Source organism: Octodon degus, unplaced genomic scaffold (genome assembly GCF_000260255.1).
Source record: "Octodon degus isolate 3935 unplaced genomic scaffold, OctDeg1.0 scaffold00004, whole genome shotgun sequence".
Taxonomy (NCBI): domain Eukaryota; kingdom Metazoa; phylum Chordata; class Mammalia; order Rodentia; family Octodontidae; genus Octodon; species Octodon degus.
The window spans coordinates 34651074-34678371 of record NW_004524580.1 but is presented as its reverse complement, the minus strand read 5'-3'; the positions used below and the strand labels follow the sequence as shown (position 1 = coordinate 34678371).

Sequence of the window (27298 nt, the reverse complement as noted above, 5' to 3'; positions counted from 1 at the left end):
AGCCTCGGGAGGGCCCTCGTGCACGGCCGCTGCCCTCCCTCCCGCCGACCTCGCTGTGGAATCCTGGTCACCTTTGTGTGTGGCTGCTGAGGTCATCAGGTTGTCGTGAACTCAAAACAAAGCCCAGGTCTTGCTGAGCCTCTCCACCAAACTCTGGTTGAAACTGGTTTGAGAAGGTACAGGAATGTTGCACCCAAGGACACCATTTCGATTTTTTCTTTTGGGTGGGAACATAGGCTAATATTCAGTAATTTTCTGGTGGGAGTTGAAGCTACAGACTTTTAGTTCTATTTCTAAAAATTATTGTAACCATTTTATTGTGCGTCGTTGCAGCTCCAGCTATTGTGTTTCAGCTATGGGTGCAGCTATAAAAAGTTATCAGAAGGGCTGGCCAGAGAGCTGAGCGGATTAAAGGGCCTGCTTAGGCAGACCTAGGGACCAGGTTCGATCCAGTGTGCTGTGCCTGCCCAGCCCTGGCCACGCTGAGGCTGGGTGTGGTGGGGCTGTAATCTCAGTGCTTGGGAGGCTGAAAACAGGAGGATCGCTGTGAGTCCGAGCTGTGTGGTGAAACCCTGTAGACTCTGTACTAAGTACATAAAAAAAGTTACCAGAAATCTGTTTGAAAACAACTCCATCCCAGAAATTTTCAAAATTAAGGTAACTGAATTGGGTTCCAGGGAGTTTTATGTTTTTTTGTAGAGTAATACATTACTGCTGTTAATTAGTACTGTTCTTCATACGGTGTGTACCATATCTGCTGTACACCATAGCTGGCTGTCTTTCTAGTAAGGGGGACGAGTGTGTATTACTGAATCCAACTAAGAAAATTTGAGACTGCCTATTCTATGCAATGACTGTACTAGCTTAATCTTGTAACTTAGTTGATATCCGAGAGCTTAATCTTACGAGATACCTGCCGAGGTTTGAGTGGAGCCTGTGGATATATTAACTTGTAGGCTGAGACAGGAGGATCATAAGTTTGAACTCAGCCTGGGCCACTTACACGGCCTAAAAAAAATACTGGTTTGCAGTCTAAAGCCAGTTAGAGATGGTAATATTGGGAGAGAAAAGCCTGGGTGACAGACCAAGCAGTCATTGCTAATGTGCTTTGGGACTGCAGGCTTGCTTTGGGTGGTTTGGAGTACGGCCGGCCTGATTTTCTGCTATGTGATAGTACTGTGAGTTATCCTCTGTGCTTCCTAGATTTCTTATCTGTGGAAAGGCGTGACACACTGTCCCTGAGAACTGTGCACATCCACGTGAATAGCAGGCCCCGTTTCCTGTCCCTGTGGCTTCAGACGCTCCTGTCTTCACAGGAGTCATTGGGGCATTTTTGGCACAACAGACTGTGTGTTCTTTCCTAGGATGAATGAAATGAACCTAAGCCCAGTGGGGATGGAGCAGTTGACCTCCTCCTCTGTGAGCAATGCCTTGCCTGTCTCGGGAGGACACCTGGGCTTGGCTGCGTCGCCCACGCACAGCGCCATCCCTGCCCCGGGTAAGCAGTTTCCCCAGCTCGCTGCGTTATGAGTCTGAAGGGAGCAAGGAGGACCTCTGGAGAAACCAGTGGGACCTGGCCATGCTGGGTGTGCTGCACAGGAGCACACGTGCTTGTGCCTCCCTGTGCATTTCTCTGGTGATCTCTGGGGTCAGGAGCCTTCTGTGCAGAGCTGTAATCGCCTGTGCTTTCATTTGGGGTTGGCATTCATTGGGTACACATGGGCACCATGGCTGGGACAAATACCCGACATATGAAGGAAGGAAAGGCTTACGTAGCTCACAGTTAATGGAGGTTTCAGTCCATCCTCAGCTGACTCCCAGGCAGAGTGGCACATGGCGGAGGGCAACCTCTCCTGGCAGCGGAAAAGAGCAAGAGAGGGTAAAGGGAGGGGCAGCAGCTCAGGCACCTAGCTAGCTTCTCTCCCATCCTTACATTATGATGCAAATTACCTGCCAGGGTAGGTGCAGCATCCACACCCACAATGGGCAATCACAAATTCCAGATGCAGCCCCTTGACTGCAGGAGGCTTTGGGGGACACCTAGACACAAACCGTAACACCCAGGGTTAGTGGAAGAGAACAGTCACACTTTCTTTTTAATTCCCAAAAAGCATGGGAAATTGGACTCTTATTTTCTACTGGATTTGAAATTGAAAATCTATGGGCCTGGCATTCTGGGAAAGAGGCAGGCCCAGAAATGGCTGTCAGGGAGAAGAGCCCATCGGAAGTCCCTCTGCCCTTCACTGTGCTTTGACAACCTTCTCCATATGGTTTTATTTTCTTTTTATATTAAAATGGCAAAAGAATGAGTAAGCTGCTGATTCGTAAGAGTCTGTGAAACGTGGGCGTGGCGGCCCATCGTGCACTTCCAGCTCGGGAGGCTGAGGCAGCAGCATTGCCGTGAGGTTGAGGCCAGCCTGGGCTATGTTGTGAGTTCAAGGCCAGCCTCAACTGCACATTGAGACCCCATCTCAAAATAAAAAAGGGTCTATGGCATTGTCTCGAATTGGACCTTATCAAAATAGGGGTTATATTTGGGAGTACTTTAAATAAGTGGGAGGTGTTTACAAGTTTTTCCATAGAGAATTGCCTCTTTATTAGTAAAGTGAAGCAATTGAGTTAAGATTCATCGAAACTAATCCCTGCTTACATTCCTTTTGTGAAGTGTCCAATAAAGAAATACAGAAATGTATGAGTTGTGAGCCCATCTGTGTGTCTCCTGGGCAAGCGTTCCTTTGGTAGACTCTTATTAAGAAAAAGTGGCTTGACAGCATTGGCTGATGCAGAAATGGCCACACAGCGCTGCTCAAGCTGCACGTTCAGGGTGACACTCCTCTGTGCAGGCCTTTCACTTCCCTGCGGGTGGGGACATCGCGGTTTCCGTTCTGTATGGGCCGTGTAGCACAGACTGTGCGCGAGACTGTGTGGAAGTGTCCACGTGCAGTTTTACACTTTCAGTAGACTTTTCCGAAGTAGAAGCAGATCTGTGAGATTTTTACAAAATGAAACATTCTTACTCCGTAGAGTGGAAAATATAATCAAGTAAAAACCAAAACCAGTCCAGACAACCACAGACCACCATGTGCATAGTTTGTATTTCTTTCCATTTTTGCTCTCTATATAGTTTTCCTTATTTATTATTTAAACTAAGTTTTCAGTTGTAAATTAAATGTGGTACTTAAAAGCAATCCAGACAACTGGAGGGTCAGGTTGGCCTCTTAAGTAACTCGAGTGCTCGTGTTTCCAGACGTGCTACTGCAGGGGCTGCTGAGGTGAGAGTGTCACCTGTGGAAGAAACCCTTTTAAGAAGTCTAGCCTTAGCGACAGAGAGAATTTTTAAGTATTTTCTTTTAATTAAAAAAACTTGTTTTGTAGGTCTGCCAGTGGCGATTCCGAACCTGGGTCCGTCCCTGAGCTCCCTGCCTTCTGCTTTGTCTCTGATGCTTCCGATGGGAATTGGGGACCGTGGGGTGATGTGTGGGTTGCCCGAGAGAAGCTACGCCCTCCCCCCGCCGCCATACCCTCCCCTGGAGAGCAGCTACTTCAGGACCATCCTCCCTGGTGAGTTGGGAGGCGTTGGGTGTGGGGCGGGCGGCGGCAGCAGCCCTGCTCTGGCTTGAGGGCCGCCTTTCTCGTCGCCACCCTTATCCCCGTGCGCCGTCCTCTGCGTGCACCTGCCGTCTCTCCCCCAGCACCTCCGTGCCCAGGGCTTCTAATCATGCAGTGGACTTTACCAGCCACGCGTCCTGACGCAGGGTTATGCTTTTTGAAGTTTATTTAATTTTTTTTTTTTTTTTGTTATAAGAGTATTATGTGCTCACTTCTGAATACACAGCAAATAGGGAGAAACGAGAACCACTCCACGTCCCTCACATCTTTTCGGTGTGCTTTTTTGGGGAGGCATGTAGATATTTTATTATTTTTCACATTTAAGACCATACTTTCTGTATACTTTTTACTTTTTCACTGCACTTGCCCCACTGCTGTTATGTCCTTCTCATAATTGTCTTAACGGTGCATGACCTCTGTGCAGTGGATCTTTGATGGATTATCATCATCAATCTTGACTGTGGGGCAGGATGGTTTTTCCAGGCTTCTATTAGTATTGTAATTGATGTGAATGCTTGTGTGTGGTACTGAAAAATTTTCGGGAAGGTTGCCATAAGCAGAATTTCATGCGAGAAGATGACATTTCAGGTGGTCACTATACTCCCCAAAGAGCTTGTAGTGATGGATTCTTGCACTGCCCGCGTACCAGCTGACATTCTGCCGCGTCCTTCTAGCACAGATCTACACTTAGAGAAATGCTTTCGAGATGGCGTCCTCTTATGTAGTCCAGGCTGCCTCGAACTGACGGTCCCTTCCTTAGTCTCCAAAGTGCTGGAGTATAAACAGCCACCAGTGCACCTGGCAACGTGTTTTAAAAATGTTTTGAGTTGAGTGTGACTCAGAGATAGAGTGCTTGGGTTGGGGATGTGGCTCCATGGTTAGTGTCACCTGGCGGGCTCGAGGCCTCGGCTGGACTCTTCGCTATTTCTTACTGAGCAGAGTGTGAGGTGTTAGGACTCACGAACTGTAGTCGCGAGAATGTTAAAGACAGCATTTAAATGATTGGTTCCAGTTGTCTTCAAAGGCATCTACAGTTTCTAGGAAATGAATTTTACAGGAAAAATTCAAATGGGGTGTATGTATGTTATTTGTGTAAATATTCATTAGAAGTAGATTAATTTATATTTATAAGGAAAATAGCTGCTAGCACTTGTTTTTTTACTGATGACAAAGCTTCACATTTATTGAAGGTGTGAAAGAAAAGCAGAAACATGGGCCGGGGTGATGGCTCAGTAGAATTAAGTGTGCTTCCCTGGCAAGCACAAGGGCCTGAATTCCACCCCCTGTTTCTGCCAAAAAAAAGCAGCATAGGGAAAAATGAGCTCTGAGGTGAGTTTGGGCTGAGTAAAAAGGGAAGCAAAATAAAAATAAAATACACCCTGGAAGCACTACACGTTCGTTTGCCATCACTGCCTGAGAGGGCAGGCTGGGCTCGCGTGAGGAGGCAGTAGCCCACTTGAGGCTTCTTCTATTTAACATTATACTAAACAGTCTCTGGCGTGTCATGTTTTCTCTTCTCAGGCATCTTGTCCTACCTAGCGGATAGGCCGCCGCCTCAGTACATCCACCCCAACTCCATCAGTGTCGATGGCAACGCGGCCCTGTCCATCAGCAGCAATGCCTCGGCTCTGGATCCCTATCAGTCCAGTGCAAGTGTCGGGTTGGAACCGGGCATTGTCCCAATGGACTCCCGTCCTGTGAACACGCATGGTGCCCAGAGTCTGCATCCCAGCGATGGCCATGAGGTGGCCTTGGACACCACAATCACCATGGAGAACGTTTCCAGGGTCACCAGCCCACTCTCCACGGATGGGATGGCAGAGGAGCTCACCATGGACGGCGTTGCCGGCGAGCATTCCCAAATCCCAAATGGCTCCCGAAATCACGAGCCACTGTCTGTGGATTCTGTGAACAGCAACCTTGCCACAGACACCGTGGGACACGGCGGTGTGCTCCCCATTCACAGCAGTGGCCTCGAGCTGCCCGTGGTCATGGAGGCAGACCACATTGCTGGCCGGGTGAGCGGGCTGCCCGACAACACCCTCAGTGACCCCATCCACACCGTGGCCATGAGCACCAACTCTGTCAGCGTGGCGCTGTCTACCTCACATAACCTCGCCTCCCTGGAATCGGTGTCCCTCCATGAAGTTGGCCTCAGCCTTGAGCCTGTGGCTGTCTCCTCCATCACCCAGGAGGTTGCTATGGGGACAGGTCACGTGGATGTGTCTTCAGACAGTCTTTCTTTTGTACCGCCTTCACTGCAAATGGAAGAGTCTAACTCTAACAAGGAGAACATGGCAACCTTGTTTACAATTTGTGAGTGTGCTTAGCTCTTCTCTTTTGGAGTATTGGTCGAAAAAGGCATTCTCTCTGACAGGGTTAGTCGCAAGCTCTGGCATAGGTTAGGAAGCCTGGCAAGTTGGCTGTGGAAAGCTTTGTGTTTGTATTGCTGTTTCTTCAGGAGGAGGGCCTTGTCCTCCAGGAAGCTAGATAGTATGTGCAGATTTCAGTGGCTGCCACAGTATCCTCCCGAAGAGGAGAAACAGTCATTTTTTGTTTCATATTTATTTTGCCCGAATCTTCAGGTTGTTCCCCAAGGTTCCCCAGGTAGAGACTTCAGGGGTGAACGTAAGGTTAACTTGTGTCACGTGCCTTGCGTGCTTTTACCATAAAGCCAGAAGAAAAACAACCATTTTTACAACTCTGTGGAAAACGTGGCGGATATAAATGTAGGGTTTGGTTTTGGTCTTTGCTCAGATTCCACGTACGTTATCACGTAAAAGTTCTTTTTATTGAGCAGCAACACAGAGCAGTGTAGAACCGGTTGATTTGGTGCCACTGCAGGGGTCATTCCTGCTTACTGTCTGCCAGCCTCCGTGCCACCCTGGAGCAGTCAGCAGAGACAGCCTGGGCTGTCGGGCAGCACGGGCAGGTCTGCCAGGTCCGTGCCACAGCGCAGGTGCAGAGACGGCCGAGCGCACGCTGACAGTGCGCGGCTGGGGAGGCTTTGGGGCCTTGGTGTGCCCAGGCCTTTGAGAGGGGGCATGTAGGCCTGGAGAGTCAGGAAGCAGCGTGGGGGCGCCTGTGAGTCCCTAGCACTGAGTTGCTCGCGTGTGTGCGTGGGGGACTGCTGATGCAGAGGAGGGCAGCCGAGCGAGCAGGAAGGGTCTCCGAGGGCCCGCCCGGGCTTTGGAGTGGGGGCTGCTGCTGCAGTTTGGGTGGTGTCAGGCTGCAGGGCAGGTGTGCCGAGGAGATGTGCGCGTGTGAGAGGTGCCCATGTCTGCCCTGGAGGAGAGCTGGTGGGGTCACAAAAGGGAGGGACCTTCACAGAGAGCTCGGCGCTTGTGGGCTGCCAAGAGACGTGTGGTAGGCCAGTAAGGTGGACCCCAGGCTTCTGGTGACCGGTGGAGGGGAGACAGTGCTTTGGGGCGATGGTGACACACGGGCGGATGCAGCCCCTGGAAGGTGCCTGACGAGCGTCTGGGCTGTCAGACTGGATGTGTGCAGGCTCCTCAGCATGGCCAGGACGTGGATGTGGTCTGAGCTGCAGGTCAGTGCAGGAGGGCGGACCAGCGAGGCCAGGACCGAGCAGCAGAGGAAGGGCTTCCACACTCAGCCAGCAGGTCAGGGGCGGGATGGCCAGCGCCCACGAGCCAGCGAGGGCCTCTGTGTCAGCTGTCTCATCCATCTCGGGTCTGAGATTTCATGAAAGCATTTAATCCATGTAAGGCCTGCTAGTTGAGATAGTTTACTTGCATATTCAAAAGTGTGCATTTTAGTGGTTTTCAGTAGTCAGAAATTCTGCGATCATCAGCCCTGTTCTGAAACATTTAATGAAGCCTCCTTTGTGTTCATTAGCATTCGCTCCTTCCCTCTTGTCGCCCCCGCCAGACGCTTCTTAAGGCGGAGTCCTATGCTGTGCACCTTCTCCGACAGGCTTCCCTCAGGTCACTCACATGTCGCGAGTGTCAGTGCCCCAGTCCATCTTCATAGCCACATAACACTCCATCACGATAACACCTCCCGCTTTGCCTGCCCGCTTACCAGTTGATAGCATTTGGTGCCTTCTGCTTGTTGGCTGCATTGAATAATTTTAAGTGAATGTTGCTGTGCATGTTTTGTACGAGCGTGTGTTGCTTTTAGTGTTCTTTTTTTTTTTTTTTCACCAGATCACTAAGTTTTATTCAGCATTTCATTAAGATTAAATCTCTAGGAATGAGGAGCCTTTGTTCAAGGGCAAAACGGTCCAAAAAACCTCAGATCTCATAGTGAACCACTGGCTGAGGTTCTTTGCTGGGATCACCACCTCGTTCTAGGTACAGATTATTACAAGGATACTGCTTCGGCCCCACAGGCTGATAGCCGGGGTACATCTCCCCTATCCAGAACATAAAAAGCATGAATGCCACGAAGCCGAAGAGATGGTTACGCATGATATGCCAAGAAACAGGTGTGGGAGATGTGTCTACACGGTTCCGGATATACATGTCTAGATGCCAGTGAATCGGTTCACCCCAGTTCAGCCTCAGGTCTGGGTGGTCCCATTCATACCATGGATCCCTCTCATGCTGTGAGCGGTCAGGCAGCTTTGGGTAGTCTCCATGCCCCATGCCCTCATCCGGGTAAGGCTCGTAGTCTTCCACACGCATATTATACTTCTTGGCGGCGGCTGCCCGTTCCTCTGGGGTCCTGGGGTAGGCGCCCGGTAGCATGTCCTTGGTAATGTGGGAGGCTGTCCGTGCCCCCAGCGGCACCGCCTGCCGAGCTGTGCTTTGCAGCTACCGGAAACCCCAAGCCAGAGCCCAGGCTCCCGCCATCTTCACCTTCCTCCCAGCTCGCTCCGCTTTTAGTTCTTGATACACCTTCAGGACCAGACTTGCTTGTGTCAGCTTTATAAATTTGCACTGAGCGCAGCCCTGAGGTAGAGGGTGGCCCTGGGCTAGAGTGCGGTGCAGTGTCTGGTTCAGGTCCTAGCACACAGAAGGGTTTTGACACACAGTGATAGTACACGTTTGTGGGGCACAGTGCATATGTGTAACCTCTTGGGAACTGCACTTCTCCCAGGCCAAGGCCCTTGTGCACTCATTTCTAGCAGTCTGCAGCAATTCCAGTTTCTCCATGTCTTTGGTGACATTTAGATTTTTTTCTGTTTGGATGTAGCCATCCGAGGGGCGTGAAGTTGCATCGCCTGTGACTTCTGCCGCTCTTCTAAGGTTGTGCTCCAGCGCTCCCTGTACTTATGGGCTCTTTGTGTATCTCCGAGGAAGCCCTTGAGCTCTTCTGTTCAGATTTGGAAAGTGTGAGCCACGTCAGTGACTAACAGGAATTCTTCCCTTCACAGAGAGCAAGTGGAAAGAACAGAGCAAAAGATTTTTGGAGGATGCCCAAAAATCCAAAAACATTTTTGGAGGTTTAGCATGTGCTCCAAAGGGGCAGGCCTCAAAATTTTTATCTCTAGAATATGTCATCAAAAGCGGGTTGACCTTTGGTTGTAGGGAGTTAAGCAGGGCCAGTATCCGGCGGGTTCTGACTCCTGTCCTATAAAGTCGCCAGTATTTCTGTTCCGCACGACTTGCATTTCAACACAGGGTCCTCTCTCAGTTCAGAGTGTGCTCTCTTGTACTCTAGGATATGCCATATGAAGATGGTCACAGTATATAGTGAATGTTTAAGTTACAGAATTCATAGTGGGGGCTGGGGAGATCGCTCAGCGGTCTAAGCACCTGCCTGGCAAGCGCGAGGGCCCAGGTTCAATCCCCAGTACCACATGTTGTGCCAGCCCTCGATCTGTGCCAGCCACCATAACCCAGCATGGTAGCACGCGCCTGTGATCCCAGCGCTGGGGAGGCTAAGGCAAGAGGATCACTATGAGTCCAAGCTGCGTAGTGGGACCCTGTACTAAATAAATATATATATTTTTTAAATTGATAATGGTAAAAGGAACATTGCCATGAGGGGTCCTCACAGTACTCCCTCCACCGTCATTCTTGCCACCCTGTGAAGCAGATGTGCAAGTCCTCTTTCGTAAGTGTCTTTACGGTGACACCAGAAATCCGGTGACCACTGTTGCTGAGATCCAGCCAGCCACAAGGCAGGCTCTTAAGAACATGCCAGCCTCTTCAGTCACCAGCTCTGGCACCATGTGACTGCCAGCTCTTCCTCTAAGTCAAACTGACGTGGAAAGGTAAATGTTTTAAGCTGGTTCAGGGTACTAAAGCAGCCACATACAACTAAAGGCACCAGGGCGGAGGGCTTCCAGAACGGCTTCAGAAAGCGCGAGGGGGCTGGGGATGTAGCGCAGGCCACAAGCACCCGCCTGGCAAGCGCAGGTCCTGAGTTAACTCCCAGGACTTAGGAGGGAAGAAAGTGGCAAGAATGGCGAGTGTGTTTGGACCAAGGGGAGGATTTTAGGGGCTTCACGGCAGTGTGTCTTGTACTGTAATAGAAACTCTTTAAGCGCGCACTGTATATTTCAGTCACTCTGCACATCTGCAGTACTGCTTGTCTGCTTAATTGTCGCTATACTACATTGTTGAGGCAGCACGGTGTTCTGTTTAAAATTCTGTAATTCTTCTGTGTGGTGGGGTCCAGCCAGTCTTACTCGCGCGAGGCGACCGCCCTGCTGCGCTCCATCCGCGGCCCCTTCTGCTGCTCTGTGCGCGAGCCCCTAGACGCACTGAGTAGGACGTTTGTCCTGTTGAATCAGAAGATAGTCCTTACTGAAGTCCGAAGAGGGATGTAGAAGTAGCTGCGCCTGGTGGTAGGAAGTGGCTGTCTGACAGCTTCTGCAGCAGAGCCCGGCTTACACCTCAGTAAGTGGCATCTAAGTGATGCGCCGGGCTGGAGCTGTGCCTGTGTGAACCACGCCCCTTTGTGTGCATTGCGTCTGCTGTCCGCAGGGTGCACGCTGTGTGACCGAGCCTACCCCTCTGACTGCCCCGATCACGGACCGCTGACTTTTGTTCCCGATTCTCCGATAGAGAGTAGAGCAAGGCTGTCTCTCCCGAAGCAGCTTGTTCTCCGCCAGTCAGTCGTGGGAGCGGACATCGGTAAGAATCTTGGAACCATAAAACCCCACACCAAGTCTTTGCTGCCTTTGTAGGGTGGAGTTGTGAAGTGGATATTTATAGCCGAGCAATTATTTAGTTGACCCAGAAATCAATTTATGGCTTAAGATTTATGCTTTCAGGCCGTAGCTGTTTTGTCTGGTGGTGACAGTAACAAATCAAATGGAAAACTTTATTGGGAAACCTCCGCCTTCATGGAATCAGAACTGAAAAGAGAGTCATGGTCCAAGCCTTTGAAGACCTGGCTTTTATTCACAGCACCATCCCCCACTAGCAATTGTCCTAACGACACGCTCTTTGGAATTTAGTTTCTTTTACTAAAACATGGAGAAGTCACCACTGAGAATCGTGTGGCACCAAAGCTGTGTTTAGATCACATCTCTGTAAATTGTCTGGTTCTCCTTAGGAGGGTGGAATGAGCGTTGTCAGCTAGCAGAGCATCTTCATGGGTGTAAATGTAACTGGCTCCTGAGTGACCCTCGGCACTTCTTTGAATGCATAGCACTTGGGTTTATTGTTCTTTCAGCTGCAGCTTTGGGTCTTTAAAACATCTTAGATAATAATAGAGCAGAGCTTTAAGCACCAAAGGTTTGGCCAGTTAGTTCTAGTGTGTAACACTTGGTTTATATTTTTATAATGGGATAATGTTTTCAGTTCCTCGTATCCTGAGGCATTGGGAGGGACGTGGTCAGGTTCCTTGTGTGTTCAGTGAGGCAGGAGCCTCTGATGCTGCTGCTTGCTCTGCCTTCATCGCAGGCTGCATTTAATCTCCTCATGGCTGTGTCAGGCCAGGACCCCAGCCACAGCCCAGCAGTAGCTCCGAGGCTCCGGTGGCTGAGGTTCTGTGTCCTGTGAGTTGCTCATCACCGTGTGTTGCTATCTTTTGCTGACAGGTGTGTGGACCGGAGAGACCATTCCCGTGCGGACGTGCTTTGGGCCTCTGATTGGTCAGCAGAGTCACTCCATGGAGGTGGCCGAGTGGACAGATAAGGCTGTTAACCACATCTGGAAGGTCAGTGGTGAGGAAACTTCTCTGATTCAAGTATCAGAAAGTCAGACTCGCCGGAGCCGACGCAGGCGTTCGCCTGACAGTCGCTGGTTGAATGGCACAGCCTCTTGCAACTCTTGGAAGCTAGGTTATGCACCAGCCATCGGGCGAGTGGAGCAGAGTCTGTTCTGGTCTCCCTTTGGAGAGAGTCTGAGGGCTTTAATCATGTTTGTGCCCTCTAATTTCCTCTGGCTGTTGCAGCTATGGACTTTTTATAAAAATCTTAGTTTTATTTGAAACCTTACAAATATTTTCCTGGGGAAACAACTCTAGAGTTACAAACTAAAATTATTTCTCTAGTTTTTGAGTGTGAATGCAAAGTTTTGGTATAAACTGCGATTCCTGTACCGTGCTGCCACGGATGCCCCGTGGGCTTGGGAATGAAGCGGGGAGACAGTCGGTGTGTGGAAAGGTAGACGCCCCTCGGGACTTGGGCTGTGGCCTCCCAGAGAGGACGCTGCCGTGCTGGGCCGCCTGGAAGAGGGACGAGGGCTGCAGCTCCACCCGGGGGGACAGCCGGTCCTGTGGGCTGGTCTCCATGTTCTCTGGTGAAGAGTGCCAGACCCAGAGCCTGGTCCTCTGTGCACAGACAGAGGCTGGAGGCCTCTGGTGGGCTCGCTGTGTGCTAGGCTGGCGGGTGGGAAAGGCTAAGTGCAGAGCAGGCAGGCAGGCAGCCGTGCAGCCCGACGCGTGTCTGTTCTCTCTGCAGATCTATCACAGCGGCGTCCTGGAGTTCTGCATCATCACAACTGACGAAAACGAATGCAACTGGATGATGTTTGTGCGCAGAGCCAGGTGAGGGTGGCCGCGGATAAAGGAGAACGAGGAGCTGCCGTCGGATCTCCCGATGGGGCACATGCTTAAAGCCCAAGGCTGCGGCGGCTCCCCTCGGGGTGGCTGCTGCTGGGGCTGTGAGTCGGCGTGCCATCTCCTGCTGGCTCCTGCTGGCTCTCGGTCAGCTCTTCAAGCAGTAACGGTGGTTAATTCTTACTAGCTAGCAGTCTGTTTGTCAGAATGCTTTTGTAAACATTGTATTTACTCCTTTTGCTATAGTAATAGGCTAGTGTTTCTGACTTGAAGTAATTATGAAGGGTATCAGGTAAGTCCTAAAGTAGGGATTGTGCTTCTCAGCCTGGTGGGCACACTCCTGCGATCCCAGCTCTGCGGCGGCCGAGCGGGAGGACTGCACGTTTGCGCCTTGCCTGGGCAGCTTAGTGAGGTAGCTGACTCTGTCGCAGAATTTAAAGAGCTGGCATGTAGGTCCCTGGGTTCAGTTCCCGGTACTGAAAAAAGTATCTGTTTCTCTACAAGTCCCTCTTAAATAGTGAGAATAGGGACTTTTGAAAACGACCTCCCTAGATGGTTCTGTCTCAGCTTCTGTGTAGAACTTGCTACAGGGGGCCGGGGAGATGGCTCAGTGGACTAAGCGCTTCCCTGGCAAGCACAAGGGTCTGAGTTCAATCCCTGGTTCCGCCAAAAAAAAAAAAAAAAAGAACTTGCTACAGAGAATACAGTATTTTTAAGTATACATTTAGAACGGATCTGCTTAAGGGCTGGGGATGTAGCTCAGTTGTAGAACACTTGCCTGGTGTGCACTCGGGCTTGGTCCCCAGCACTGGGGCACAATTGTTTGCTTTGTTACGTGGAGACAAATACCCTTGGTCCCACCTCTTCGGGATGCCTATGCATGAGGGTCCCTAGAGTCCACAGTGGGGCTGGCCCAGCAATATTAGACCCTGTCTCTTAAAAAAAAAAAATTAATGTGCTTAACTAGTTCACTGTGCTAACTCAGGAATCGGGAAGAACAGAATTTGGTGGCTTATCCCCATGATGGCAAAATCTACTTCTGCACCTCGCAAGACATCCCTCCTGAAAACGAGCTGCTTTTCTATTACAGCCGGGACTACGCTCAGCAGATGGGTGAGTTTGTAAGGCTTGTCACAGACCTGCCCTGAAATGCCAGGGGCCAGAAGGACAGTTTTGGCAGTCATTTTCATGGCCGTTTAAGTAAGTTGGGCACTTTTGTGTACATAAAAACAAGCTTTACTTGTGTGTTTGAGATGTCAGAACCCGTGGTGTTCACAAGCTGAGTGTTAGTAACCAAGTGGCATTCACGTAAGACTCGCTTTTGTGGTGTGACCTTGATGTGTCAGGCTGGAGCTCCTGAGGCTCCTTTCTGGGCTGCCAGTGCCGAGGCTGATGTTCTGGAGGTCACCAGAGCCCCTACTTCGGGGTAGTGAACGTAGGCCTTCTTTTCTCACTGTTTTTGACTAGCGATGTTCAAGAGTTCGCATGAACCATGAATCTGATGTGCTCTCCAGGAGTGAGACGTGCTCCTCCACTAATTACCGTGTATTCTTTATGTGACCAGTGTGGTATTTTAAATGGTGAAAACTGTCTGGCACAGACATTTTAATTTCATAGGGAGTGGGCAAGCTGGAAATTTTGATAGAAGAAAAGATTGCTAGCAATGATGATCAGTATCAAGGTCAGTTTTGCAGTGTAAGTCCAGGAGACCCTGAGTGATTTATTTTAAAGGTGTTCCTGAGCACCCAGACGTGCACCTCTGTAACTGCGGGAAGGAGTGCGGCTCCTACACTGAGCTCAAGGCCCATCTGACCAGCCACATCCACGGCCACCTCCCTAGCCAGGGCCAGGGTGGCCACGGGCCCGGCCACGGCAAAGAGAGGAAGTGGAAGTGCTCCGTGTGCCCACAGGCCTTCATCTCCCCCTCCAAGCTGCATGTCCACTTCATGGGCCACATGGGGGTGAAGCCCCACAAGTGTGATTTCTGTAGCAAGGCTTTCAGTGACCCCAGCAACCTGAGGACCCACCTCAAGATACACACGGGTAAGCTGGGTCAAGCTGTCGGAAGGGGGCGTGCGCGCGCGCATGCTGCAGCACGTGGCGGGGGGCTCACGCAGGAGCCTAGGCCCTTACACACATTACACGGGTGCCCTGCCATGGAGCTGCACCTCTAGCCCCAGAGTGGAGTTTCTGTAGCATTTAGAAATTGCAGTCATTCATAAAGCTTTGCAGGCGGAGTGGAGATAGGAAGTAGGTGGGTAACCGAGTCCCTCCGAGTTGTGGCTCCTGCTAAGCTCTCTTCACTACCCCTCCAGGAGACAAGTGCAGCCGGCTGTGCCATCCACGTGTTGCACCATGGCCTGGGCTCCTGCTGGAGTGGGGCTGGCCGCCGGCTGGGCAGTCTCCCTCAGAACGGTGCTCAGTGCAGCCTATGTTCGGCTTTGCGGGTCTGTGTCCTGACCTCCGGGCAGAGCAGCCTCTTTGTGACTCTTGCTTTGTTCATACACGCTAGAGAACAGCAAAGGGTTTAGCTGCCTTAGTTGGGTCATTTGCTCTCTGAGTGTCAGAAGGCTTTCTCTTTCTCACCCTTTGTGTTACAACTGAGTAGCTGCAGCAGGAAGCACATGGCCTGTAGTATTGGCCCTGCGGCCTCCATGCAAAGCTTTGCCGCCCTGACTTAGACGAATCTGATTACGCCTTCTTGGAGGGATTTAACTTCATTTCTGGGTCATGAGGTCATCTTCCATGTTTAGCAGAGACCCAGCAGTACAAAAGGTATTCATAAAAATAGGTGCATAGAGAAGGGCTGGAGTTAATGAGTTTTTCTTTTAGGTGAAGCACTAAGATTACAGGTGTTTTTTTCACCCAGGTTCAGAACCTCCCGTCAGCCCTGTAGTATGAGCCCCTGCTATCCAGGTGAGGCCCTAGGAGGAGGAGCGCTTTAGTAGCTGTGGAACACAGACCTGGTGGCTCTGAGCGGGGCACCACTGAGCAGTATCCCTGGCCCGTGCCTGCTGGTCTTGAGAGGGCTGAGTGATTTGCATTACGCGGTTTTGGGCTCGTTGCAGGCCAGAAGAACTACCGGTGCACTCTCTGCGACAAGTCCTTCACCCAGAAGGCGCACCTGGAGTCCCACATGGTCATCCACACCGGGGAGAAGAACCTCAAGTGTGACTACTGCGACAAGCTCTTCATGCGGAGGCAGGACCTCAAGCAGCATGTGCTCATCCACACACAGTAAGTCTGGCCTCGGCGTGCCCACGCGGAGGGCTTGGTCTTACCCTGGGTGATTTTGCTTTGCTGCTGTCATTTCTTCTATTTCATCCATGTTTTCAAAACAAAAAGTCATTTATTAACAATTTAAAAGATTACTTCTGGTGCTAGGTGGTACAGACATGGAAGAAAGACCCTGGCCTTGTCCCAGGATCAATGAAGGACACACTGGCCATGCTCTGAACACAGGGCCCGCAAAGTGCTTGCTGCTCTGGGCTGCCCTGAGGGGAGAAGCAGGGTACTGTCAGGTGGAGTGGGCACCGAGGCAGGACTGGTTCCGGGTGGTGTGGGCAGAAGCAGGTGTGGAAGTGCCCGGAGAGTGTGGCTCCCGAGGCAGAGCAGCGCGCGCGCAGTGGGCCCGGTGGCATCTGAGAAGAGTGTGGGTGGTCAGCAGTGCTGTGTCCTGCGGTGTGCGGGCACACAGGCACTGGGACTCTCAGGGAAGGGGTGCTATTGTGGTGACATGGAGGTCATTCTGGCCAGTGAACACAGAGGGGTAGAGGAGGGACCCAGTGTGGAGACAGGTGTCGGAAGTGGTCCTGCCGGGGAGCAGAGCAGCCACGCTGGATGGCCCCAGCTCTGGGTGGTGTGGCGAGGACGAGGACCCTGCAGCTGTGGCGGAGGCCCTGGGTGCACTGGTGACATCTGCTGCCCATGGCCCAGGACGCTGGGCAGCAGGAGTCTGCGCCTGCCTTCCTGCATCACTGGCCCTCTCCTTCCCTCATGGGGGCGGAGGACAGAGCCTTGCCCCGAGGGTCCTGCCCAGCAGGCATGGTGGAGGCTGGCCGTGTGCCAGTTGGGGGAGCGCTGTGGAGAGCTAGTGGGTGGGAGCTGCGGAGAGGGCCTTGAGTCACGCTGCTTCAGCGCCTGCTTGGCTCGTGTGTCCCCCGGCACAGCATGTGAGGCTCACAGCCTCTGACAGGCTCCGAGGGCCTCGCCCCGTTGATGCTCAGTTTGTGGCATTAACTTGGCCCTGGGACGGAGCTCTGTGGGCTCAGCTCCGACTGTCCAGAAGCCGTGGCCAGTGCTCTGCACCGCCTGACTCAGGACACAGCTTGTGGTCTCCCACAGCGTGGGCTGCCCTGTCGGGTTCGTGGACACTACAGACAGCTGTGAGGGGGGCGGCGGCCTGTGGCAGGCAACACTGCAGCAGGGAGGGCACCCACTGGCACCACACAAGCCCAGCACCAGGCGAGCTGTGGCCTCTGTAAAAACACTTCTCTTCGTTCCCATAGAGAGCGGCAGATCAAATGTCCCAAGTGTGACAAGCTGTTCTTGAGGACAAACCACCTGAAGAAACATCTGAATTCACATGAAGGGAAACGCGACTACGTGTGTGAGAAGTGCACGAAGGCCTACCTGACCAAGTACCACCTCACCCGCCACCTGAAGACCTGCAAGGGGCCGGCCTCCGGCTCCTCCGCCCCTGAGGACGAGGAGGAGGACTCCGAGGAGGAGGACCTGGCGGACCCCGTGGGAACGGAGGGCTGCAGGGTGAGCGGCGCGCTGTACCCGGCAGACGAGCCTCTCCCCACACACAAGTAATGGCGTGGCCAGCCGCCCTCACGGGGGTGGTCTTACAAAACGGTCTCTGGTTTCCTTCCAGCCAGCAGTCCCAACGGCTGAGGAGTGGAGGTGGCCCTTAGGAAGAGTCTCTGGGAAAAACACTAGCAGACGGGGAGGAAGGTGGGCATGCCGATTCTGGCGATGGTGGGCAAGGGCCGGCTTTTTTTGAGGTTCTTTTATTTCCATGACAATCTGGGAGATGGGTTTATGCCTGCGCGCAGGAGGCCCTCTGCCCAAGCCAGTCACAGTTAGTTTGTAGTCTGCATCCTTCCCCCTCCTGCCCGGGGTAGGTGACATCCTACTCGTGCTCCCCGCCCGCAGTCCTTGGGGCTGGCTCTTGCATGCATGCTGTGGCTGATGTGCACCGCCAGGGGCCTGGGGCATCGCCTGAGTGTGCGCCGCTGTCCATCACTCGCGGGCTGGAGCTGTTCCCAGTGCAGCCTGCCTTGGCCACTGGAGAGTCCAGGCAGGCCTGATGTCAGAGTTTCCAGCAGGTATCGGGGGCAGCCAGAGAAGGGAGCGGCCAGTCAGTGGGCACAGATGGTGGGAGAGGAGGATGCTGGCGCCTGAGGGGCTTGGCAGGCCTGGCCATCTCTAGTAAAGCACGGCCGATGACAGGGACGCAGAGCCCAGAGCACCCAGACGAGCGCCCGCCTGTCTCCGCACCAGGTGCTCTCTGTTCCACAGGAAGGAAGGGAGGCATGGCCTTTGTGCCCCATGGGAAGGATCTCGCCACAGTTGGCGTGTTCCCAAGTCAGAGCATGGCATCTCCCGGGCGGGTACCCTGGGGGGCTGGGCCCTCCCGGTGAGCTGTGCGGGGAACTGCCCTGGCAAACGCAGGGTGCCCGAGGGTGTGGAAGGCACAGGGGCTTCATAGCCACCGTGGGAGCACACGCACCAGGCTCTGCAGAAGCAGATGCACGCAGCGCGCTCTGGCGTGCCGCTGTACCTCGGCTGGGGCAGAGGATGCTGGCCAAGGTTTTGCTGCTGCTGTATTTATGGAATGAGTATCTTCATTCAGATCTGTATTCCTCTAGGAAGGATGAAAATAAACTTTTTTTTTTTTTTTAAGTACAGGCCTTTGTGATCATTCCGTGTGTAATCCATGCATGCAGCCTGTGGCCAGTCCAGTCTTGGCTGACAAGTGTCCTCTTGGCAGAATCATGCACACAGGCGACCCCGAGCACACGGGAGCAGCACCCGCATCCAGGCTGTGTGTTGCATTTGAGGGTGCGCCGGGTTGGCAGTGCTCCTCCCCGATTCCCTCAGATGCACACACTTGGGCACCAGCAGGCCTGAGTCTGCCTGGCCCTCGGGCTGGCCTGCTTTTCAGACGTGTGTCAGTGCTGGTCCGGCCTAGCATGCTGTTGGGAGATGGCAGTGACTGGGACTCTGCTGGTGCAGACTCCCGTGTCCTGCTCCTGGTGACATGTGACTTAAGGGTCTCTGGCTGAGCTGTCAGGCCCCACTGTCACAGGCGATTGTGAAGCATGTGGAACATGCGTGCAGACACGCGTGACAGCTGCGAGTTGCTGCAGCAGCCCTGCTTGGTGCCCAGTGCTCCACGTGTGCCTCATTAGGTTTGGAAGTGTCCTGGAGTGTTCTGGAGCACACCTAGATGGCGTGGGCCAGTCACTCGATGGGCTCTTGATGTGTGAGCCCACAGCCAGGCAGCAGGGCATGCTGTCTCACGCACACCTCGCAGTAGAAAGAGTACTCTTTTTTTTTTTTCCCCACAGGGTCTTGCTATGTAGTTCAAGCTGGTTTTGAACTCACTGTGCAGCCAGGCTGGCCTCGAGCTTGTGGCAGTCCTGCCTCGGCCTCTGGAGGGCTGGAGTACAGGCGTGCACCCCCATGCCCTGCCTCGAAAGAGCTGTTAAGTCAGTTATGAAGCGCAAAGCCCGAGGCTGGCTGGAATCGTCATCAGGTATTACACTGTGTGCTCTTGTGTAGCTATACTTCGGGCTGGCAGTGCAGCTGGAGTGTTTACTCCAGTGCCATTCCTGACCTGAGCAGGGTGTTGTGCTCTGATGTCACAATACCAAGGACATCATCAGCATAGGTGTATGTCAGTGTCCCGAGTCTCGTGGGGCCCTCTGATTGGCTGGAGAGTCATAGTGCTGCACGTGATCGTGGGTACAGCTGTTAGCAAAATCTAGGAGCAGAAATGAAGGAAAGTGGGCAGGAGCCTGGCCTGGGCTTTGACAGGGAATGCAGCCACAGACGTCTGCAGTGCAGATCTGACGCTGGCATGCCGGGTCCCTGAGCAGTAATGGCGTTGCCAGTGACTGTTTTGTCCTCTGCTGCAGTGACGGCCTGTTTGCGTCAGGCTTTGGTGTGATGCTCTGTGGCTCACACATCTCATCTGCACAGGAGGCTAGTGACGAGCCCCAGTCTACACAGTGTGAGCACAGATGGTAGTGGTAGAGCCTGGATTGAAACACCGCACCTAACTAGTGGCCCCTTAGGAGCTGGGATCGCCCCTTGGCACCTGTCTGGGTGCTGTGGCTTGATTGATTGATTTGGTACAGGATCTCACTATGCAGTTGTGGACTCGTAGTGATCCTCCTGTCTTAGCCTCCTCAGCACTAGGATTATAGGCATGGGCCACCATGCCCAGTTTGGGTGGCTGGCACAGCATGCAGTACTGGGGATCAAACCTGGGTCCTTGCACTGGCCTGGCAGGTGCTTGAACCGCTGAGCTATCTCCCTGGCCCCATGGGTGCTGTGGCTTGAATCTTGAATGTCCCCAAGGGCCACATGTTGAAGGCTTGGGCCCAGTCCTTGGTGCTCCTGGGAGGTGGCAGGGCCTGGCGGCAGATCAGATCACTGGGACATGTCCTGGAAGGAGACCCGGGAGGAGCCTTCCCTGCACCTCTACTGTGCGCTGTCCTGGTGACATGTGGCTCTCCACCAGCCAGGGCAGCACAGCACCTCAGAGACCACGAGCGAAGACCATGTTTCCTCCCTCAGCACTGGTCATCTCAGGTGCTCTGCCTCAGCAGCGGGAGGCTGCCTCACACCCTGGGCTGCAAGGCCACACCAAGTGTACCCTCCATTTCACGAAGCCTACGTGTTCCTGCGAGCCAGTGCACCTGGGCCATGTATTTTGTTTTCTGTTCATTGGTTATGTCTTTTTCTACAGCTGAGGTCAAGCGGGATGTGAGCTTTAAGGTAGACAGGGAAAGAAGAGTCTGCTCTGGGAAAGTGGAGCCCGAGGTGGCTGTCACGGTAAAAGTGGCACGGCTGCTTCAGCCAGTGCTGCATGGGCACTGCCTTCAGACACGTCCTAGTGGTTGTGCACTTCAGTTTATCATCTGGTTAGTTCTTACAGCATATTAGATTCTGGTTTTCTAGTGTTAGAAATCAAGTTCAGAAAGCTCAATCTTATGCCCTCTTGGCCTGCTGAGTGCTGCCTGGAGTGCCGTCGAGACTGGAGGCGCAGAGCGCTGCGGCACCGCACCTGCTGCACCTCTGCTCAGCCCTGCCCTGCTGCGTCCGCCGCCGCCAGCGCACACTTGCATGGCAGGTGAGGCTCGTTCTTAGGCAGGGAACACCTTTGTAAGCTGTTGCATGTAACTGGCTAGAGATGGCTGGCGTCAGGCAGAGGAGCTAGCATGTCCCTAGGGTCTTGTCCAAGTCCCTGGCTAGCCAGGCTTAGAAGAGGAAGCGCGGCGGGGGCCTTCCCATGTGCAGGCTGCAGCGCGCACACGACGCGCTTATGCAAGAGGGGAGCAGCCCAGGCCACTCAACCGCTGGATTCGTTTCCCACAAGAACGGGAATTTTTCCTAGTTCTCTGTAGACCACCAGTGGCATTTGGATGCCGGTTGCAGCGAATCTGCAGATTGCTTTGAGTAGGCTCATCTTAACCGTAATTTAGTCTTCCAGCCCGTGAATGTGGGGTTTCCCCCTTCTGGGGTCTTCAGTTTCTTCCAACGAGCATTTTGTACAGCTGTTGGACGCGGGACTGCATTTACGACCTTCTGCAGCATCCCATCAGTTCACAGAAAATACTCACCTTTGGTACGCTTCTTATCCTACGTAGAACTCACCGAGTTTTGTCTTCGGTGGGATCGCCACGCATTTCTGTGCATACAGAATCGTGCAAGCAGGGTAATTCGGGTTCCTCCTTTAGTTGCTGTGGTTACAGTTCCAGCTGTGTACTGAGCTGTGACATCCCTGTCCCCATCTCTTGAGAATGCTGTTTCCCTCTTCAAGGGTGTTGCTGGTAGTCATCACCACGGCAGCCGTTCCGCCTTTGCTGTGGCCTAAGCCTCCTGTCCCCAGGAGGTCCAGGGCTTTTATCATGAAGGGAAGGTGAGGATTATTTAGCTGCTTCCTGTATCTATTGGGATGATCACATTTTGTCCTCCTTCGCACTTCTGTCTTGTCTTGAACTGCGTACGTTGAGCCATCTTTGCATCTCTGGAGTGAAAGCACCTTGATGAGGCTGCTGAATTCAATCTGCTAGTGTCTGGAGGGATTTTTGTGTGTAGTTCATCAGGATACTGGTCTGTAGTTTGCCTGTTTTGTTTCTTAGATTTGGTCACCGGGTGATGTTACGACAGAATGGGAAAGTCTCCCTTTTGGACCTGTTAGGGAAACACCAGTGTTCCTCAAGCCCGGCCCTGTTCTGCAGTCACGCCACCCGATCGTGGGCTTCTCCCCACTGGCCGACTCCATTACTACCATTTTTTGTTGCCACTGAATCATCTAGAACGCTGGTTCCTTTTTGGTACCAGCCCAGTTCTGCGGAAGTCTGTCCAGGACACGGCGTTGGGGAGCAGTGGTGGCATTTGGGGTGACTCACAGCAGTGTACTCACTGTGCACTTTCTTTCTAGTTACATTGGATCCTCACAGGTACGTGTGGGCTCCATCCTCGCCTGCGGTTACCGCACACAGGCTTCCCGCACCTGAGGGCCTAACTGGGAGGTGGCGCTCAGCGGGGGGCAGGCGCGGCAGCCGAAGCCACTGGCGTGGTACAGCCCAGTTCTTCACAGGGCGGGGATGGGTGCTGGCCTAAGGCTTGGGGCTCGGGACCCCCAATCTAGAGCTTACTTCGGTATCTGACCAAATGGCAAACCAGACCAAGGACTCTGTTGTACGCCATCCTTCAATATGCTGCCTGTGGTAGCCCCAAGTCGCAAGCCCGTCATACCAGTTGTCTGACCTGGGGCAGCATTCTTAACGGCTAGGGTTGGTCCCAGGTCAGACTGCTTCTGCTGCCCCTTCACAGTCACCTGCAGCAGGAGGACACTGCAGCCAGGGCCGATGCACCAAGTGGAGAGCGAGACTCGGACCATCTCCCCTCCCTGCCTAGCACTAGGCACAGCAGGCCTTCGGGCTGTGCTGGGGAGAAAAGGTGCGGCCCTTTGACATTATTTATTGCACTGTAAACGTGCCCACTGAGAACATTTAAAATCATGAGCATTAACCTGAGAACTGTCAGGAAAGAGGCGTCTATGAGGTGCCCACCTCTGCTCTTGTTCTCCAGTCCCCACCTCCGAGCATGGTTTTACAGTGTTTTTTATTTATTTATTTATTTTTTTAATTTTATTTTATGTGTGTGTGTGTGTGTGTGTGGCCAGCTCAGCCCACCAGTGGGCGGGGCTGGCTGGCATGTGGTGCTGGAGGATTGAACTGCGGTCCCTGTGCTTTGCTAAGCTTGTTTGTTCTAAGTAGGTGCTTTAGACCACTGAGCCATCTCACCAGCCCCTACACACTGTTTATGATCACAGGATTTTCCCTTCTTAAATTCTGAAGCCTGTGTGGTGACACACCTGGGAGTCCAGCCACTCAGGAGGCTGAGGCAGCATTACTTGGGTGAGGGGTTCGAAGCCAACCTGGGCAAGACAGTAACTGTTTCCAAAAAAATAAAAAGAATTTTTATAGGTTGTTACCTACTTTAAAAACCTAGATTTATTGTGACAGGATGTTAAAGAAGGCAGCAGTTTAAAAACATTTTTCAAGGAACACAGGACCCAACAGCACCCACATGGGCGAGTGCGAAGGCCGGGTGTCCGCGCCCAGCTGCAGAGGGGACAGCAGCCAGGGAGAAGGAGCCGCCCTCCACAGCCCCAGTCAGGGACACAGACTGAGGCGGCGTGCGCCTCGCTAGGACTCCATCGGGGTCTGTACGCTCCTGCCCTGCAAAGGGCCGCCACCAGCTGAGCTTCTCGAGCTGCCCACGACCAGCCGCTCTCGTCTCCCGAATGCTTCATTTACTGAACAGTGAGAGAGTTGTTAGGGTGGAAAGTTTATGAAAACATATTGAACATTTTATAAGTGGGAAAGCAACCAAGTTGGAAGCCTAAGTTAATGAGCTGAATGGTTTTTCTAACGGTCCACGTCGCTGGCACCTGCCTTGCTCGTCCTGGCTTTATCTAGCAGGCCTCAGTAACAGACGCTCCACCCCAAGCCACTGCCTGCCCGTTCCTCACCACACTTTGACTCTTTTCTGTCTTCTTCCATCTTGCCCAGAATCAACCAGGGTACAACTTCCTGGATTTGTGGCTTTCGCATACAAGTTAACCTGCGAGCCACCCGGGGGAAACCTCAGGACCCTCCTGCGGGGATGGGATTCAGTAATCACAGCAGGGACATTTTCTCTGTTCATAGGACACCAAACTTGCCCCACAACACAGACAGGAGCTAGGCCAGAGGTGGTGAACTGGTGGCAAGTTGCCGCAGAAAGCCTACAGGGTTCACCACCACCACCGAGCAGGAGCTCCTGCAGACAGGCAAGCAGAGTTTGCAGACAGCAGCGGAGCAAAGGCCAGGTTCATTCCCAGTCACGGAGAGGGCAGGGCTCTGCTCCGAGACCTACTACGCTTCCTTGTAGCCTCCTAGAAGACCTGGCCCTTTTCACCTACACCTGAAGTGTGACAACAGCTTGCACTGGGCTCCTGGGCACGGCGCCCACCACGGGGCGGCTGTGTCTGCCCTGCTTGCTGCGCCCTGTCGGTCTCCACGCCGCACTAGCATCCCGAGCTTCTCCAGCAGGAGCGGGAAACAGGCCTCACCTGAAGAGACGGTGCTGAAGTCCCAGACCCGGAGGCCTTCCTTCTGACCCCCAAAGGCGTACACGAGTGGCAAATCAGGGCAACACGAGGAACAGAAGAGAACACCCTGCGGAGAGGACAGGGCCAGTCATTTCCACCCTTCCAGGGAGCTGCAGGCACTACCTGCTCTCTAGGAACTTCCGGTGTGGATGATTCCAAACGCCAGGGCGCTGCGGTCAGGGGCGGAGAGCGACGTGGCAGGACGGCTCGCGAGCCAGCTGTGCCCGTGGAGGTGCGCGTGCTCTGAACACGCAGGTCTCCAACGTCAAAGTGCTCTTCGAAATCGCCTTGCTGTGTCCAGAAGCTGCGGGGCTCCTTCTCCACAGCAGCAGTGACACCACAGGTCTCTAGTAGGTTGTTACACTGCTGAGTGCAATCCCAGGGCCTCACAGGTGCCAGAAAGGCTTTACCCCAGGCCACAGCCTATCCCTTGGCCACTAGAAATCCTTTAATGTTTTCATTACTGGGTACACGGGTATATTGTAGAAGGTATGAACGGGGCAACAGAAGCCTCAGTGAGACAACCAGTTTATGTTTGGGGGCTTAACTATACGCGTGGGCAAGTATTATAATAAAGATAACTTCCATAGCTCACTTTCCCATAACTAAATACGCACACACGCTTTTCCCAGCCATGCTCTACCATAGCTACAATCTAACTTAAGCAACACAGTGCCTGACGTAAAGCAGGTGCTGAGAATTTGCTGGGAGAATCCCAGGTATTGCTAAATTGTGCCAGGACACATGTTGTAATCAACTCAGTCAGAACCAGTGACATAACGAAGTCACAACACAGAATACTTGGCCCCAATAGCTCTGGCTCCCTAAGGCCCAAGAGCTCCTGCAGTGGTCCTGACTGTCAGGCAGAATGTGGCCCTTTCTCCTGTCCTCCTCCAACCGTCATGATCTCACCAAGTGACCGTCAAATCACGTACCCTGGAAATGGAGACAGAGCTCACAACATGTCACCAAATCTGACTAGCCCCAGTTAAGTGCCTTCAGCATCCATGATCCTTATAGCAGGGACTGCTAGCAAAGACGAGCAGTGCCGGGTGACCACACACACAAGAAGAGACGGCGCAGGGCCCTCACCATCTTCATGTCCCGCGAGTGGACGAGACTCGGCCTGTCCCCGAGGATGTCCCAGATCTTCACATACTTGTCTGCTGACGCGGTCACCAGGCAGCCCCTGATCTGACTGCTCAGCTCAAGCCCTGGGGAGGAACAGGCTCAGACTCACTGCGCCTCGCGCTTCCACGGGGAGGGGAGTAGCGCTCGAGCTCACCGGAGATCTCATCATTGTGCGCGTTGAGTGTGAACACCGGCTTATCTGACCTCGCGTCCAAATTGTACACAAAGCCGTCATCAGTGCTGGCCTAGAAGAGAGGCGAGATCACTGTCTGGGACGCTGGCGTCACGGTGGCAAGCGGCCAGCTCCCTGGGACTCCCGTGGCACTCATCCCGTGACCTCTGTTCTGTCACCGGGGTCGCTTCTGCTCGGCAGCCCAGCTCTGCCCTGGGTCCATCAGTCTGCAAGCTGCGGCGGTCAGGGTGGAGTGGGCTACAGGTCAGGCAGATGGCGGTTCAGGAGGAAGGAGACCGCTCACACCCCCAAGTCCTCAGGTCTGTGGCTTTTCTGTGACCACTGTCAGCGAGTCACGGCAGGAGTGTGGTCCGACTTGAGAGCCAGGACCGCACGGCCCTCGCAGCAGCTGCACCCTCCTCCGAGCACACGAGGCCCAGCTCAGGCACTGCTGGCCACTTCCTGTACCTGGAGCTCACTGTCAGGAGACTGCCAACACTGCCGGCTTTGCGGGCACCCCCCAGGACCCCTGGACCCCGGACGGAAGGTGGCACATAATTTCTCCTGCGCTGCCATCTGTGAGTCTCGGGGTGCTCGAGGAAAACTGACACCCAGCAGGCTCCACGAGTGTGTCTAGAAAGCTCTGGGCCTTTCTCAGGTGGAGGCCCTGCTACACGCTGACCAGGTTCACGTGGTCCTGAGAGGAAGACCTAGAGAGAGGGGGTTGCCCCGGGACAGGCCACACCACCCAGGTGTGGCACGTGAAAAAGCACAGTGGCTGCACCTGGCATCTCCAATGAGGCTCACAGAATGGCAGTGAGTGAACAAGGCGTGGCAGAGTCTGGCGTGGCTGGCTGGCAGCAGAATCATAGGAGCCACCATTTGTGTGTGTGTGTGTGTGTGTGTGTGTGTGTGTGTGTGTGTGGCTAAGCCACTGCCTTTTTTTTTTGGTCTTATTTTTACTATTTTCTTTTTTGGTACCGGGAATCGAACTCGGGGCCTCACGCTTGCTAGGCAGGCGCTGTGCCACCGAGCCACATCCCCAGCCCGAGCCACTGTCTTAAAGCAAATCACGCTCCTCTGCAGAAATAAATTCCAGACATGCAAAACACTATCCACATAGGAAAAGGACTGCAGGGCCTCCTGCTGCATGGAATTGGGAAAGTGAGGTGTCAGGAACCTAGAATAGCATTCTTACCAGGAAATGACAAGGGGAAAAGGGGTTCCATGTCACCCTCTCGATCTGCCCACTGAAGCGCCACACACGGTGGGTCTCTTCTGGACTCCGGCAGTCGTACAGCGCCACGGACCTGCACACGGCATGCAATCAGGGCTGGGGAGCGGCTCCTGCTTCACATTTATGTTTAGGGAGGTCAGAGTTCACTTATTTAAAACTAGCGTCAGGATTTTAAATAAAGTAGGGGAAAACAAGTTGCTTTTCCCTGACAGGTGACCCTGGTGCTGCACAAGGGCAGCGGTGGCCCTGCCCTGCGCGGCTCAGCCGGCCTCACTGCCTGCCTGCCCTGCGCGGCTCCCGCTGCCCTCACTGCCTGCCTGCCCTG

At 53.4% G+C, this 27298-nt stretch overlaps 2 protein-coding genes and 1 pseudogene across 2 annotated transcripts in view; 1 reads left to right on the top strand and 2 right to left on the bottom strand.

The window, feature by feature from the left end:
• Window positions 1-168: 168 nt before the first annotated feature.
• Window positions 169-18434, top strand: Prdm4 (PR/SET domain 4). Its single transcript, XM_004623933.3, has 11 exons — window positions 169-176; window positions 1365-1498; window positions 3376-3561; window positions 5131-5925; window positions 10509-10658; window positions 11570-11688; window positions 12434-12519; window positions 13517-13644; window positions 14263-14574; window positions 15600-15768; window positions 17040-18434. Exons 2-11 carry the CDS (start codon window positions 1366-1368, stop codon window positions 17347-17349), a joined length of 2388 nt encoding a protein of 795 aa, XP_004623990.1. The 5' UTR covers window positions 169-176; window position 1365; the 3' UTR covers window positions 17350-18434.
• On the bottom strand, window positions 7839-8438 carry LOC101579079 (annotated as a pseudogene).
• A 4834-nt stretch (window positions 18435-23268) lies between the features above and the next one.
• The window catches only part of Pwp1 (PWP1 homolog, endonuclein), a 14621-nt gene continuing 10591 nt past the window's right edge, over window positions 23269-27298 (bottom strand). The window contains exons 11-15 of the mRNA XM_004623865.2: window positions 26935-27046; window positions 25719-25809; window positions 25526-25647; window positions 24395-24500; window positions 23269-23596 (exon numbers count right to left, since the gene is read on the bottom strand). Coding sequence (XP_004623922.1) covers window positions 23487-23596; window positions 24395-24500; window positions 25526-25647; window positions 25719-25809; window positions 26935-27046 — 541 coding nt within the window. The 3' untranslated portion in view covers window positions 23269-23486. The remainder of the gene's footprint in view (window positions 23597-24394; window positions 24501-25525; window positions 25648-25718; window positions 25810-26934; window positions 27047-27298) is intronic.

What these genes read in the sequence shown, in the direction of transcription:
- Prdm4 (XM_004623933.3), top strand. Translation starts at nt 1,366, where the DNA reads ATGAATGAAATGAACCTAAGCCCAGTGGGGATGGAGCAGTTGACCTCC. An exon ending in GGCAACCTTGTTTACAATTT is followed by an intron (nt 5,926 to 10,508) that starts GTGAGTGTGCTT and finishes TGCTGTCCGCAG; the next exon opens with GGTGCACGCTGTGTGACCGA. An exon ending in CCACCTCAAGATACACACGG is followed by an intron (nt 14,575 to 15,599) that starts GTAAGCTGGGTC and finishes GGCTCGTTGCAG; the next exon opens with GCCAGAAGAACTACCGGTGC.